General features: G+C 36.4%; 1 protein-coding gene across 3 annotated transcripts in view; it reads right to left on the bottom strand.

Moving 5' to 3' along the window:
* Nucleotides 1–17,009, bottom strand: part of rbms1a (RNA binding motif, single stranded interacting protein 1a) — a 78,572-nt gene that overhangs the window by 39,495 nt on the left and 22,068 nt on the right. For all 3 annotated transcript variants that reach the window (XM_061974610.2, XM_061974611.2, XM_061974608.2), the window contains exons 4-5: nucleotides 7,836–7,927; nucleotides 427–584 (exon numbers count right to left, since the gene is read on the bottom strand). In XM_061974610.2, the coding sequence (XP_061830594.1) occupies nucleotides 427–584; nucleotides 7,836–7,927 (250 nt within the window). The remainder of the gene's footprint in view (nucleotides 1–426; nucleotides 585–7,835; nucleotides 7,928–17,009) is intronic.

The following is a 17,009-nucleotide window of genomic DNA, read 5'->3' as shown; positions in this document are numbered from 1 at the left end:
GCAGCTCTGTCCATGTTGATATACGTATGTTTGTGATTGCACATTTGCGTACATTTTGGGAGTGAACAGAGTTGTTAGAACGCTGGTTTTTAATATATTATTAAAGTTTGACTGACCTATCTGACTGTTTTTTTGACATTCCTTTAGCGCAGTTAGATGCGGCTTACAACACGGGGCGGCTTATAGGTGGACAAAGTTTTGAAATATGCCGTTCATTGAAGGCGCGGCTTTTAACCCAGGGTGCCTTATGGTGCGGAAAATACGGTATATATATATATATATATATATATATATATATATATATATATATATATATATATATATATATATATATTTCCATTACCAAGAAATGTGACGGTACTACTTTATCACGACATGAACCCGGAACATTCCACTCTCCTATTTGATTGGCTATCAGTCACTGACCTGGCGAAGCCCACGCCTCGGCTGTTGCCGCCGTAGTCCCGCAGGATGCGTGTGGACACCACTTGGCCGAAAGGCTGGAGCATGTTCTCCAGCTCTTTCTCGTCCACAGACAGAGGCAGGTTGGAGATGTACAGATTGGTGGGGTCTTGTTCCTGTTGCTGCGCGTAGGGATACACAAGACCAAGCACATTTAGTCTTTGGAGGGATGCACAAAAATCATCATAAAACCTGATTGATGACTAAGTCACACGCCGCTGATACTGCTTATGTACTGGCGAAGCAGGCTAGCGCGCTAATCGCTAGCTCGCTTAAATGCTAACATGAAAACAAGCTCAAATCAAACTTCATCTATGTAGCACTTGGCTTGTGTCAAAACACAAAACACTGTACAAAGAAAATGGAAGCAGAGAAGAAAACACACACAGAGCACTATCGACAATAACAACTAAGCAAAAACAAAACATGGCATGACACTGAGAAATTGAGAATAAAACGCCATCTCACATTAACGCCATCTAAAATATAGTAGAAAACATATGATAAAATATATGTAAAAATAAAATATGAATATTACATTAACAGGTTAATAAAAACATGACATTGAGAAAATAGTGGTAACCCATCCAAAATAAAATAATCCAGTGCAGAAAAATTCAGTGTGAAAAAATTCAAGGTTGAAAAATTTGCTGCTTCAAAAAGCAAGACTCACTTTCGGTGAATTGAGACTAAAGCAATGGATCATTGTGTAAAATAGTGCAAAAAAACAAAAAAACAGTGTAAAATAATTAAGTGCAGAAAAATTCAGTGTAAAAAAAATCAGTGCAGAAAAATTCAGTGTGAAAAAAATTTAGTACAGAAAAAATCTGTGCAAAATAATTCAGTGCAGAAAAAAATCTGTGTAAAATAATTCAGTGTAAAATAATTAAGGGCAGAAAATTTCAGTGTAGAGAAAATCAGTGCAAAAAAAATTCAGTGCAGAAAAAAATCTGTGTAAAATAATTCAGTGTAAAATAATTAAGGGCGGAACAATTCAGTGTAAAGAAAATCAGTGCAGAAAAATTCAGTGCAGGAAAATTCGGTGTAAAATAATCCAGTGCAGAAAAATTCAGTGCAGAAAAATTCGGTGTAAAAAAATTCTGTGTGAAAAAATTCAAGGTCGAAAAAATTTGCTGGTTCAAAAAGCAAGACTCACTTTCGGTGAATTGAGACTAAAGCAATGGATCATTGTGTAAAATAGTGTAAAAAAAACAGTGTAAAATAATTAAGTGCAGAAAAATTCAGTGTAAAATAATTAAGTGCAGAAAAATTGAGTGTGAAAAAATTGAGTGGAGAAAAATTCTGTGCAAAATAATTCAGTGCAGAAACAAATCTGTGTAAAATAATTCAGTGTAAAATAATTAAGGGCAGAACAATTCAGTGTAAAGAAAATCAGTGCAAAAACAAATTCAGTGCAGAAAATTCAGTGTCGAAAAATTCAGTGCAGAAAAATTCAGAGTGAAAAGGTTCAGTGCAGGAAAATTCAGTGTAAAATAACCCAGTGCAGAAAAATTCAGTGCTGAAAAATTCAGTGTAAAAAAATTCAGTGTGAAAAAATTCAAGGTCGAAAAATTTGCTGCTTCAAAAAGCAAGACTCACTTTCGGTGAATTGAGACTAAAGCAATGGATCATTGTGTAAAATAGTGTAAAAAAAACAAACAGTGTAAAATAATTAAGTGCATAAAAAACCAGTGTAAAAAAATTCAGTGTAAAATAATTAAGTGCAGAAAAATTCAGTGTGAAAAAATTGAGTGCAGAAAAATTCTGTGCAAAATAATTCAGTGCAGGAAAAAAATCTGTGTAAAATAATTCAGTGTAAAATAATTAAGGGCAGAAAAATTCAGTGCAGAAAATTCAGTGTCGAAAAATTCAGAGTGAAAAAATTCAGTGCAGGAAAATTCAGTGTAAAATAATCCAGTGCAGACAAATTCAGTGTGAAAAAATTCAAGGTTGAAAAATTTGCTGCTTCAAAAAGCAAGACTCACTTTCGGTGAATTGAGACTAAAGCAATAGATCGTTGTGTAAAATAGTGTAAAAAAAAAAAAAACTGTGTAAAATTATTAAGTGCAAAAAAATTCAGAGTAAAAAAAATCAGTGTAAAATAATTAAGTGCAGAAAAATTCAGTGTGAAAACATTGAGTGCAGAAAAATTCTGTGCAAAATAATTCAGTGCAGAAAAAAATCTGTGTAAAATAATTTAGTGTAAAATAATTAAGCGCAGAAAAATTCAGTGTAAAGAAAATCAGTGCAAAACAATTCAGTGCCGGAAAATTCAGAGTGAAAAAATTCATGGCAGGAAAATTCAGTGTAAAATAATCCAGTGCAGAAAATTACAGTGTGAAAAAAATCAAGGTTGAAAAATTTGCTGCTTCAAAAAGCAAGATTCACTTTCGGTGAATTGAGACTAAAGCAATGGATCGTTGTGTAAAAAAAAAACAAACAGTAAAATAATTAAGTGCAGAAAAATTCAATGAATGAAGAATGGATTCAGAATGGTATCGTCACCCCAGGAATGGGGTGGAAAGGGTAAGTTCCCAAAGATAATCACAGTCCAACATGCGTGCATATTTGATGTAGGGGCAATTATGAGCAAGATGATTCCATTTAGTCAGTAACAAGATGCACAAATGGTCATGTGCAGTGTTTAGACAGGCAGACATGTGGCGACAGTAAGAAGTATCACATGAGCGTGTACACAACACTGCAGCAGCTCCCTGCTCCCTGAGAGCAGCGTAGCTAAGCTACAGCCACCATGTTTGTTCGCCATCAGGTCTACGGAGAGCAACCTTTCACTAATGAGCTCTGGTCTGCTATCAACACCTTCAAAGTGTCCTAAACAGTGTGAGAAAAGCACGGATGACTCAGACTTCATCACGCAGCAGCTACACTGTTAGCATGGAGGATATTTGTGCCTTTTTTGACACTCAATTTGTTACATCAAATTATACAGACAATTTCATTTGAAAAAAAAAATCTGTGTAAAAATATTCAGTGTATAATAATTCGGTTTTAAAAAATTCTGTGTCAAAAAAATTGAGTGTAAAAAAAAAAAAATCAGTGCAAAAAAATTTGGTGTAAAATAATTCAGTGCTGGAAAATTGAGTGTAAAAAAAAATTCAGCGCAGAAAAACTAAAGGTGCATTTTTTTATACTGTTTTGCACGACCCGTGTCACATGACCAGAGGTGGGTAGAGTAGCCAGAAATTGTACTCAAGTAAGAGTACTGTTACTTTAGAGATTTATTACTCAAGTAAAAGTAAGGAGTAGTCACCCAAATATTTACTTGAGTAAAAGTATAAAGTATGTTGTAAAAAAACTACTCAAGTACTGAGTAACTGATGAGTAACATACACACACATATCATATATATATATATATATATATATATATATATACATACACACACACACATATACATATATATACACACACACATATATATATATATATATATATATATATATATATATATATATATATATATATATATATACATACATTGATATATACAGTATATAATTTTTATATGTTTTTGTTTACATGTTAATAGTGTTTTAATGAATATACATGCATGTTTAACACATATATATTCCTTTCTTTCATGAAGACAAGAATATAAGTTGGTGTATTACCTGATTCTGATGACTTGCATTGATTGGAATCAGACAGTAGTGATGATAATGTCCACGTTTTCAAATGGAGGAGAAAAAAAGTTCCTCCTTTCTGTCTAATACCACATGAAAGTGGTTGGTTTTTGGCATCTTATTTGTCCAGCTTCCATATTCGTTTTTATACACTTTACAAGAAATACATTGGCGGCAAACTCCGTAGCTTGCTAGCTTGTTTGCGCTGGCTTTCGGAGACTCTTATTTTGAAAGCGCAGGCGCGATGGAGCGGCACTTTTATTGTGAAGACAGGAACTGTGCAGTCAGTCTTTAGGCTTTTGACGGGATGTACGGTTGAAATAAAAAATGGTCTTTTTTCCTTCACACTTTTGATTGATTGATTGGAACTTTTATTAGTAGATTGCACAGTACAGTATATATTCCGTACAATTGACCACTAAATGGTAACACCCCAATAAGTTTTTCAACTTGTTTAAGTCAGGTCATGTGACCGCCTGGCTCTGTTTGATTGGTCCAACGTCACCAGTGACTGCATCTGATTGGTGGAACGGAGTGAACGTCACCAGTGACTGTATTTGTTGAAACGCAGGCACTATGAAGGTCTGTCTGACAGACCAAAACAAACAAAGCGTGCATTAACAGATCGATAAAAATTAGTAGCGAGTAGCGAGCTGAATGTAGATAAAAGTAGCGGAGTAAAAGTAGCGTTTCTTCTCTGTAAATATACTCAAGTAAAAGTAAAAGTATGTTGCATTAAAACTACTCTTAGAAGTACAATTTATCCCAAAAGTTACTCAAGTAGATGTAACGGAGTAAATGTAGCGCGTTACTACCCACCTCTGCACATGACTTCAAACTTTAGACATCAGCGGCTGCTTCTGAGACAGGATCCTTTGCTTCAGTCTTAATTCACCGAAAGTGAGTCTAGCTTTTACATTGAATTTTTTCAAATGAAATTGTCAGCATAATTGGATCCATCCATCCATCCATTTTTCTACCGCTTATTCCCTTTGGGGTCGCGGGGGGCGCTGGAGCCTATCTCAGCTACAATCGGGCGGAAGGCGGGGTACACCCTGGACAAGTCGCCACCTCATCGCAGGGCCAACACAGATAGACAGACAACATTCACACACTAGGGACCATTTAGTGTTGCCAATCAACCTATCCCCAGGTGCATGTCTTTGGAGGTGGGAGGGGCCTATCCCCAGGTGCATGTCTTTGGAGGTGGAAGGGGCCTATCCCCAGGTGCATGTCTTTGGAGGTGGGAGGGGCCTATCCCCAGGTGCATGTCTTTGGAGGTGGGAGGGGCCTATCCCCAGGTGCATGTCTTTGGAGGTGGGAGGAAGCCGGAGTAGAACCCACGCAGTCACGGGGAGAACATGCAAACTCCACACAGAAAGATCCCCAGCCTGGGATTGAACCCAAAACTACTCAGGTCCTTCGTATTGTGCGGCAGACGCACTAACCCCTCTCCCACCGTGCTGCTCATAATTGGATGTCAAAAAAAAATTATGTTCACAAAATTCCAACGCAAAAAAATATTTTACATAAATTCAGTGTAAAGAAAAAGCTTTTGTAATAAATACACAAATGAACCTCCATATTTTGCTATTTTCATATTACTTTGATACTTTTCAAAATAAAGGGCACCCCAAAAAAATATCATTATTGCCATTATTTTAATAACAAATGTTAGTGTACATGAAACATATGTTTATTATTGCAATTTAGTTCTTAAATAAAATAGTGAACATACTAGACAACTTGTCTTTTAGTAGTAAGTGAACAAACAAAGACTCCTAATTAGTCTGCTGACGTATGCAGTAACAAATTCCATCCATCCATCCATTTTCTACCGCTTATTCCCTTTGGGGTCGCGGGGGGCGCTGGAGCCTATCTCAGCTACAATCGGGCGGAAGGCGGGGTACACCCTGGACAAGTCGCCACCTCATCGCAGGGCCTGCAGTAACAAATTGTGTCATTTATACACCTATTATTTTGTACACATTATGAGGGACAAACTGTAAAAATGGATTATTAATCTACTTGTTCATTTACTGTTAATATCTGCTTAGTTTCTCTTTTAACATGTTCTATCTACACTTCTGTTAAAATGTAATAATCACTTATTCTTCTCTTCTTTGATACTTGACATTAGTTTTGGATGATACCACACATTTAGGTATGGATGTGATACCAAGTAGTTACAGGATCATACATTGGTCATATTCAAAGTCCTCATGTGTCCTGGGACATATTTACTGACTTTATAAACGTCATATGATGTTTTTAAAAAAGGAAAATAAATTTTGTGATGATAAAAAAATATTGATGTAATCAAAGTAGTATACTCTCTTGTACTTGGTATCATTACAGTGGATGTCAGGTGTAGATCCACCCGTGGCATTTGTTTACATTGAGGAGCGCTAGGTTTTGTTAGCGTGTTAGCGGTGAGCTATTGTATCCTCCTACGGTCTGTAGTGAAGCATGTTTAGCTAGTCCTCTTCCTGCAGTGATAATGCTACATGGAACAAACTTACTTTATTTGTTGCCATGGAGACGATGATTAGTGATTTAGAAGTAGCTAAAACCCTGCCGATGGATGTTAGCTGCTAGCGAGCTAGCCATGTCTTAAAGCAGCTCTTCCTGAGGGTGTTTCAGTGTTATAACTTCACCTTTATCTTGACTTTTTACACCAAAATGTGTCCATTCTCCCTTTTCTGTCTACACACTGTGTCTGCTTGTAAGTACTCTGTGTGTGTGCGCTGCCCAACATGCTCCTCTGCTGGTAAAACCAGAAATGTCCCATTGTTGACAGGGTCACACTGTCATGCCGGTTAATTAAAAAACAGGCGGTACTTTTCAAACAGAGTATAGTACCGTCTTTGATTCATTAGTACTGCCATACTATACTAGTACCGGTATACCGTACAACCCTACTTTGGACACAAGTGAAAGAATAGGAAGTGTGATAGTAGGAGGTGCTGATGAGAGAAGATGTTTGTTTTGCTCCACATCATATTTTCACATGAACACTATTGGACATGAGTGGCAGGTGACTTGGCAGAGGCAGACGTGACATCTGCCTCTACACTCAAAGTAAATGAGGTCACGGGAAGAACAGCTTGTCAGCGCAGGTCATGTGACCAGTGTCATGTCATCGTGTGACGCACACGTTCATCAAACACACACATGTAGTCAACACACATGTAGTCAACACGCGTGCACAAACACATACCACACGTTCATCAAACACACACATGTAGTCAACACACATGTAGTTAACACGCATGTAGTCAACATGCATGTAGTCAACACACATGTAGTGAACACACATGTCGTCAACACGCATGCACAAACACATACCACACGTTCATCAAACACACACATGTAAAGAACACACATGTAGTCAACACACATGTAGTGAACCCACATGTAGTGAACACACGTGCACAAACACATACCACACATGTAGTCAACACACATGTAGTCAACACACATGTAGTCAACACACGTGCACAAACACATACCACACATGTAGTCAACACACATGTAGTCAACACACATGTAGTGAACACGCGTGCACAAACACATACCACACGTTCATCAAACACACACATGTAGTGAACAGGCGTGCACAAACACACACATGTAGTGAACATGAGTGCACAAACACACACATGTAGTGAACATGAGTGCACAAACACACACATGTAGTGAACATGCGTGCACAAACACACGCCTCACCTTGGCCATCTGGGCCTGGATGCCGCTGGTCTTCAGAGCATGGACGGCCTTCAGAGCAGCCGCTGGGCTGTCAAAGTCCACAAAGCCGTAACCTGCAGTTGGCAGAGAGTGTTTACATCAGGGGGGTCCAAACATGCGGGGGACATTTTCAGATTTTTCATTTTCAAAACCAACACAATATATACTGAAGGGTTTCAGTCATAACAATGTTAGAATTAAGTCATATATATATATATACTTTTTATTCTAGATCAGTCATAAAAATGTTAGAATTAAGTCATATATATATATATATATATATATATATATATATATATATATATATATATATATATATATATATATATACTTTTTATTCTAGATCAGTCATAAAAATGTTAGAATTAAGTCATATATATATATATGACAGCAACCACCCACCCACCACTACGAAAAGAATACCTACCGGAATCAATAAAAGGCTATCGATGCTGTCATCTAGCAAAGCTGAATTTGACCAAGCAACCCCCCCGTACCAAAAAGCCCTTGATGAAAGCGGATACAATTTCACCCTCACCTATGAACCCACACCAGGAAACTAGCCAAAAAAGAACAGAAAACGAAACGACATCATCTGGTACAACCCCCCATACAGCAAAAACGTCTCAACTAACATTGGACACAAATTCCTCAATCTGATTGACAAACACTTTCCCAAAGACAACACCCTAAGAAAAGTATTCAACAAGAACAACATTAAATTGAGCTACAGCTGCATGAACAATATACGACAAATCATCTCAAACCACAACAAAACAATTGCAAATGAGCCGTCGGCCCCCAGACAGAGCGACTCCAAAGGCTGTAACTGTCGAAAGAAACCTGATTGCCCTCTCAACGGGGGGTGCTTACAAACATCAGTTGTCTACCAATCTAAGGTAATACGCAAGGACATTAACACATCCGACACATATGTAGGATTAACCGAGGGAGAATTCAAAACCAGATGGAACAATCACAAGGCTTCTTTCAGGAACAAAAACCTGCGAAATACCACAGAACTCAGCAAACACATTTGGGAACTCAAAGACAATAATGTTGAATATTCAATAACATGGCAAATTCTTGCATCCAGCACACCTTACAATAGTGGTAATAAAAGATGCAACCTATGCTTGAAAGAGAAACTGTTTATTATTTACCGTCCAGACCTGTCATCCCTCAACAAGCGCAGCGAAATTGTAACAGCATGCCGCCATAGACGGAAACACCTCCTAGGTAACACATGAGCCAATCACCACGCCCCTAGGCCAGCCTGTACCCACCCACTCTGTGCCCTATATAAACCATGGTATGCGACTGCTCCCATTAAAATCTCCTGATGATTGAGGGTACCCCCCTCATGAAACAGGCCTGTAGAGATGAAATAGTCTTGTGATTTTTTTCCCCACACATACATATATATATATATATATATATATATATATATATATATATATATATATATATATGTACTTTTTATTCTAGATCAGTCATAACAATGTTAGAATTAAGTCATATATATATATATATATATATACTTTTTCTTCTAGATCAACTTCAGATCAATCTGTCAATATAAAGTCTTACTTGTTTCAATTTTTAAGTTTCATGCCCTTTTTGTCAAAGAAAACCCTGTTTTTTAATGGCAAAAACACAAAATATGCAACATTTACCCGCCCAAAAAATGTTCAATGTGGAATATTTGAACATTGCTTTTGATTCATTATTATTTCTTGAACAATGACAGTTTAAAAAAATAAAATCCCACAAAAATTCTTAGGGATCAAAAAGGGCTTGACTCAAAAAAAGTGTTAAAAATAAGTAATTCCTTTTTTTTTTTTTTAACTTTCAATGCTTAAATCTGTACATCAACTTCAGATCTGTTGATTATAACCTTTTATTAATTTGATGGGTATTTTACACAAAACATGACTAAAAATATTTCAAAGTGTGATATTTGATGTGAAGTATTTAAGAGTCTTAAATAGGTCAATAATTTATAACAACATTGATTTTGATGCATAATTATTTTTTGAACAATGACAGTTTTAAGAACAAAAATCCCACTAAAATTCTAAGGGATCAAAAAGGGTCCAACTCATAAAATTGTAAAAGTAAGTAATTCTTTTTTTTTTTTACTTTCAACGCTTAAATCTCTAGATCAACTTCAGATCTGTTAATTATAACTTTTAATTATTTTTTTTATGGGTATTATTGTTTGTTTTATTCCCTTTGTGTCATAGAAGACGTTGTGTTTTTATGGCAAACACACAAAACATGACATATTTTCTCCCAAAAATATTTCAAAGTGTAATATTTGATGTGAAGTAATTGGAACCTTGAATATGTCAATAATTCATAACAACATTGATTTTGATGCATTATTATTTCTTGAGTTTTTAAAAACAAAAATCCCTTTAAAATTCTTAGGGATCAAAAAGGTCCCGACTCAAAAAAGTGTTAAAAATAAGTAATTTATTTTTTCTTTTTTTTTTTACTTTCAATGCTTAAATCTCTAGATCAACTTTAGATCTGTCGATTATAACTTTTTATTATTTTTATGGGTATTTTTGTTTGTTTTATTCCCTTTTTGTCATAGAAAACTTTGTTTTTTTTATGGCAAACACACAAAACATGACATATTTTCTCCAAAAAGTATTTCAAAGTGTAATATTTGATGTGAAGTAATTGGAGCCTTGAATATGTCAATAATTCATAACAACATTGATTTTGATGCATTATTATTTCTTGAGCAATGACAGTTTTTAAAAACAAAAATCCCTTTAAAATTCTTAGGGATCAAAAAGGTCCCGACTCAAAAAAGTGTTAAAAATAAGTAATTTATTTATTTATTTATTTTACTTTCAATGCTTAAATCTCTAGATCAACTTTAGATCTGTTGATTATAACTTTTTATTATTTTTATGGGTATTTTTGTTTGTTTTATTCCCTTTTTGTCATAGAAAACTTTGTTTTTTTATGGCAAACACACAAAACATGACATATTTTCTCCCAAAAATATTTCAAAGTGTAATATTTGATGTGAAGTAATTTGAACCTTGAAAAGGTCAATAATTCATAACAACATTGATTTTGATGCATTATTATTTCTTGAGCAATGACAGTTTTTAAAAACAAAAATCCCTTTAAAATTCTTAGGGATCAAAAAGGTCCCGACTCAAAAAAGTGTTAAAAATAAGTAATTTATTTATTTATTTATTTTACTTTCAATGCTTAAATCTCTAGATCAACTTTAGATCTGTTGATTATAACTTTTTATTATTTTTATGGGTATTTTTGTTTGTTTTATTCCCTTTTTGTCATAGAAAACTTTGTTTTTTTATGGCAAACACACAAAACATGACATATTTTCTCCCAAAAATATTTCAAAGTGTAATATTTGATGTGAAGTAATTTGAACCTTGAAAAGGTCAATAATTCATAACAACATTGATTTTGATGCATTATCGCCCCCCGCGACCCCAAAGGGAATAAGCGGTAGAAAATGGATGGATGGATGGATGTTTTAAGAACAAAAATCCCACTAAAATTCTAAGGGATCAAAAAGGGCCCAACTCATAAAATTGTAAAAATATGTCACTTTTTTTTTTGTTTTTACTTTCAACGTTTAAATCTCTAGATCAACTTTAGATATTTGTGATGACTATAATTTGTTAGTATTTTTTTATGTTTTTTTGTTTGTTTTATTCCCTTTTTGTTATAGAAAACTTAGTTTTTTTATGGCAAACACACCAAACATAACATATTTTTGGATTATTTGATGTGAAGTAATTAGAGCCTTGAATATGTCAATAATTCATAACGACATAGATTTTGATGCATTACCCCAAAAGGGACAAGCGGTAGAAAATGGATAGATGGGTGGATATTATTTTTTGAGCAATGACAGTTTTAAGGGGAAAAAACGTGGCAGCTTTGTGTAATTAGTTAAAGTTAAAGTGCCAGTGATTGTCACACACACACACACACACACACTAGGTGTGGCGAAATTATTCTCTGCATTTGACCCATCACCATTGATCACCCCCTGGGAGGTGAGGGGAGCAATGAGCAGCAGCGGTGGCCGCGCCCGGGAATCATTTTGGTGATTTAACCCCCAATTCCAACCCTTGATGCTGAGGGCCAAGCAGGGAGGTAATGGCTCCCATTTTTATAGTCTTTGGTATGATTTAGAGTCAACATAGTAACTTTTTCTCGTTACATTTCACCTGTTTGCTCCTTTATTTCACTTTTTTATGTATTTTGTTGTCATAGTATTTTTAGAACGTGCCGTGGGCCATTAAATAATTCACTGCGGGTTACAAATGCATGAAGAGAAGGTGCAGTATTTGGCACAAAACTCATTTATTTATTTCTGAATGAAAGACCAAACACTGTGTTTGCATACCATGAATAACTTAGGAACTAAACAGGCATTCATTATTTTGTATAACAAGAAAATCCACTAACAGGCGGAAGAAGCTGCTGTATTATTTATCAATCATGCTGGCATTGTTTGCTATACTGGAGTATAGTTATGGCTGGCCATTTTATTTCAGGACGATTACAGCAGCGATTACCTCCAACAAACATGGCGGAAAAGTCCGACACAGCGGCCAATCGGAGTCAACCTTTTGCTGCCCCAAGTTGTCAGAATGACCAAGTGGCAGTGGAACACATGTCAGCTGTCACTTGGAGTTAAGATGAGGCCATTGTTAAGAAAAATCTAAGTGGGTTGTGTGCGGCTGCAAATGCAGACAATGTAGAAGATGTGTACAACAACACCACACACGTGTCTAACCCAGGGGTCGGCAACCCAAAATGCTGAAAGAGCCATATTGGACCAAAAATACAAATCTGTGTGGAGCCGCAAAAAATTCAAAGCCTTATAATGAAGGCAACACATGATGTAAGTGTCTATATTAGCTATATTAGCCTACTACATACCTGCCAACTTTTGAAATCAGAAAAACCTACCGGTAGTAGCCAGGGTCCAGGGGCCGCAGGCCCCGGTAGGTCCAGGACAAAGTCCTGGTGGGGGGTTCAGGCTTCGCCCCCCGACGCAAAATGATTGATTGCATTCAGACAGGTTAAAATGTTGCTAAAACCATCACTTTTCTATCAGTCACAGTGACTTTTCAAAACAAAAATATTACAGCAAAAATCATATGGGTTGATTGACATGTTTATTCTGTAAGCTAACTTCAATAGTTTGAAATTATTTTGACAGTTAATGCCAGTTATCCTGTCAACCTTTCACAAGACTTCAATTTGTTCATTGAAAGTATAAACAGTATAAGCACTTTTTACAGTAAACAAATGGTAAAACAGTACTAAACAATTCCATTAAAAAAAAAATTGGTGTCATTATTAACTTTCTGTCCAAGCTTGTATAATCTACTGCCTTGTTCAATTGTAAAAAATATTCTGTGCCTAAAATTCACATTTCTATCACAATTATCATACTGTAAACATGGTAAGCTAACTTCATTAAAATTAATAGTCCTGTCAATAGCATGGAATTACAATTCAAATGTAGTTTTTTTGTAAGCCTTTCAAAAGAATTCAAAATATGAAAAATTAATGACAATTAATTGAAGCCATCAGACACTTGAAAAGTGGCACATCACATCTCTAATGTAATCATTTGAACTTTTCAACAGAAATAGCACTGCAAAAATATTAAGGACATACTTCTGTATTTTGGTAGTTATGCTGTCAACATTTAACAAGATTTCTTCAACTTGGACTTGAAAGCATAAATAGTATAAACACTTTTAACAGTATAACAGTACTAAACAATTCCAATAGATAACATTGGTGTCATTACCTTTTTGTGGCTAAAATCCGAAAAACGTTGAAAGTTTTCCACTTGTATCGCTAGCAACGGCATTAGACTTGTGTTTTTTTGTCCCAACGTGGTCTTTTACATGGCTAATTCCTCCGTGTCCGATCGAAAAATCTTGTCTGCACAAGGTGCAATTCGCGTAGTTTTCACCCTTTTTGGAACGGATAATTATTCCCGGATAGGCTTTTGAATATTCTTCACGGAATGACTGCAGTTTTCTTTTCGGTTTAAGACTCGTTTGCGATTTTTCTCCGGCTGATTCCATGATCGTTCGCTCGTTTGGAAACAATGGCAACAGGTTAATTAATGAAAAACCGTATTTTTTATCACTGCAACCGTAACCCGGAATAGGTTGATGAAAACCGTACTAATTACGGGAAAACCGGAGTAGTTGGCAGGTATGCTACTATCCAAGGCTGACGCAAATCTTCGTTGACAGAAATGTTGTATTTTAACTTTTATTCTACACATTTTTGCAACATTGAAGAAAAAAAAAAAAGTAAAATGGAGGCTTCTGACAGCATGAGATAACTTCTGGTAATGACTGACTCAGAATGGCCAAAGGTATAAATGTGTGTGTCCAAGTTAAACTGTCTTCTTCTAATGGATTTATTACAATCTTTGCAAGCTGGGTAACGTTTGCTGTGGTCTGGAACAACATGGCACACAAACAACTGACAAATGCAGCCAATAATACATACAGATAATGTGTCATGAGACAAAGGACATAAGTAAAGGAAATTAATTGAGCTCAAATATAGCTACAAATGATGCAATATGTACATACAGCTCGCCTAAATGGCATGTTAGAATCAATTAGCTTGCGGTCATGGATTGATCAAATATGCCTGATTAGCACTCCAACAAGTCAATAACATCAACAAAGCACACGCACAGTATAAAACGTTTGGTGGACAAAATGAGACAAAGAAGGAGTGGCATAAAACACGTCTTTCTGTGGCAGCATCGGAGAAATTTGTACATGTAAACAAACGACGATGAGTTCAAGGACAAAACGGTCTCATCAGTGAAGCATGTATAACATAAACAGTGGGATTTTTAACAATTAGGAAAGTTTGTGTCATGTTTGTTCTCCGACAGAAAATATATTAAAACGAAAAATATATTTTTTTCTTCATCTTTTTCCCCTTTCACACATCTCTGAAAGAGGTCCAGGGAGCCACTAGGGCGGCTCTAGAGCCACGGGTTGCTGACCCCTGGTCTAACCTAAAGTACCATCCAAGTGGTTACATGGAAAGTGTGAAAACGTTGGCATGTTAGCACTTGTTCATCTAACAAGAGTATAACTTGAAAACCTTTCAATTTACGAACCACAGATCGTGTAAAAATATGCTTTTTAGCGTACGAGCGTCTCACCGAGCCGTTGTGTGCCTGCAGGGCGGCCATTTTGTGGCCAGCAGCACATCCATTGTGGGCGGGGTCGATCGATCAATAAGCCCAGCAGCGCTGTCATCATCTACTGTGCTAAGTGCTGCTTTGTGTGCTTTTTAAGTGCATTTTAGCATAGTTTCTAGTTTTGCTCGATCAATAAGAGTCCAAAGTAATGTGGTGTGTGGTTCGAGACAATCAGGAAGCGTATCCACAGCGTTGTCAACATCGCCTCCTCCCTTTCACTGCACACCCAAAAGATGAAACAACGAGGTCAAGTGGATTTTATGTTTCATTCCTAATCAATGTAGTGACCTGGTTTTTAAACTCGTGTGTGTGTGTGTGTGTGTGTGTGTGTGTGTGTGTGTGTGTGTGTGTGTGTGTGTGTGTGTGTGTGTGTGTGTGTGTGTTGGCAGGAGGACCATAGACATGTTCTAAGGGTACGCAGCATGGAGCGCTACTGCCTACTGGCGCTGACGAGACGCGGGGCCGCCATCTTGGAGTGGTGATCCGCTCCACTCAGTGCAATTCATTAGGCAGGAGCAATGAACATTTAATTCATCTTACCTCACTGAATACCACTCATTTTCACCCCCTTTTTTGTCATACGTGTAGCTATGATAAAGGACACATGTTTTATTATTCATAGTTTGCTTAACAGTAATAGAATATTCTTATATGCTATAAGTGACCAGACGTCCCAGATCAAAACTGGGAATATAATCCCAGAGAAGGGGAAAATACGGTCAGCTATTTTTAAGTTGAAGAAAAATGATGATTAGGTTATATAAACATGCTACATAAACAATGTATGAATACATTAGATATCTATAGACTGTATATCTGTTGCTGCAGCAGCCAGAATAAAACCAAATTCTGTCTTACCCAACAATGTTAGTATTTGAATATTGTTACTTGAAGACTTATTCCTGGTTACAATTATACTGTTAAGAAAGTATTGTCTTATACTTTGCCTAAAATGAGAATGCATCATAATCAGTAGCGACTGGTGAATTTTGTTTTAGGTGGGGCTGAAAGTTTGTAAACCAAACCCCTGTAGGGGGGTCATCCTCCCCCAGAAGATCAATTTTTTTATTTTTTAGCTAACAAATAACAGCAGCTGATTCTCCCACAGGCAGAGTTTAGTTTTAAAAGCTCTCACTGACGAGTACATACAGGTAAAAGCCAGTAAATTAGAATATTTTGAAAAACTTGATTTATTTGAGTAATTGCATTCAAAAGGTGTAACTTGTACATTATATTTATTCATTGCACACAGACTGATGCATTCAAATGTTTATTTCATTTAATTTTGATGATTTGAAGTGGCAACAAATGAAAATCCAAAATTCCGTGTGTCACAAAATTAGAATATTACTTAAGGCTAATACAAAAAAGGGATTTTTAGAAATGTTGGCCAACTGAAAAGTATGAAAATGAAAAATATGAGCATGTACAATACTCAATACTTGGTTGGAGCTCCTTTTGCCTCAATTACTGCGTTAATGCGGCGTGGCATGGAGTCGATGAGTTTCTGGCACTGCTCAGGTGTTATGAGAGCCCAGGTTGCTCTGATAGTGGCCTTCAACTCTTCTGCGTTTTTGGGTCTGGCATTCTGCATCTTCCTTTTCACAATACCCCACAGATTTTCTATGGGGCTAAGGTCAGGGGAGTTGGCGGGCCAATTTAGAACAGAAATACCATGGTCCGTAAACCAGGCACGGGTAGATTTTGCGCTGTGTGCAGGCGCCAAGTCCTGTTGGAACTTGAAATCTCCATCTCCATAGAACAGGTCAGCAGCAGGAAGCATGAAGTGCTCTAAAACTTGCTGGTAGACGGCTGCGTTGACCCTGGATCTCAGGAAACAGAGTGGACCGACACCAGCAGATGACATGGCACCCCAAACCATCACCCAA

The sequence above is a fragment of the Nerophis lumbriciformis genome, linkage group LG15 (genome assembly GCF_033978685.3).
Source record: "Nerophis lumbriciformis linkage group LG15, RoL_Nlum_v2.1, whole genome shotgun sequence".
Classification (NCBI taxonomy): Eukaryota; Metazoa; Chordata; class Actinopteri; order Syngnathiformes; family Syngnathidae; genus Nerophis; species Nerophis lumbriciformis.
Note: the sequence above shows the minus strand (reverse complement) of the source record. Positions and strands in the feature narration are given on the sequence as shown.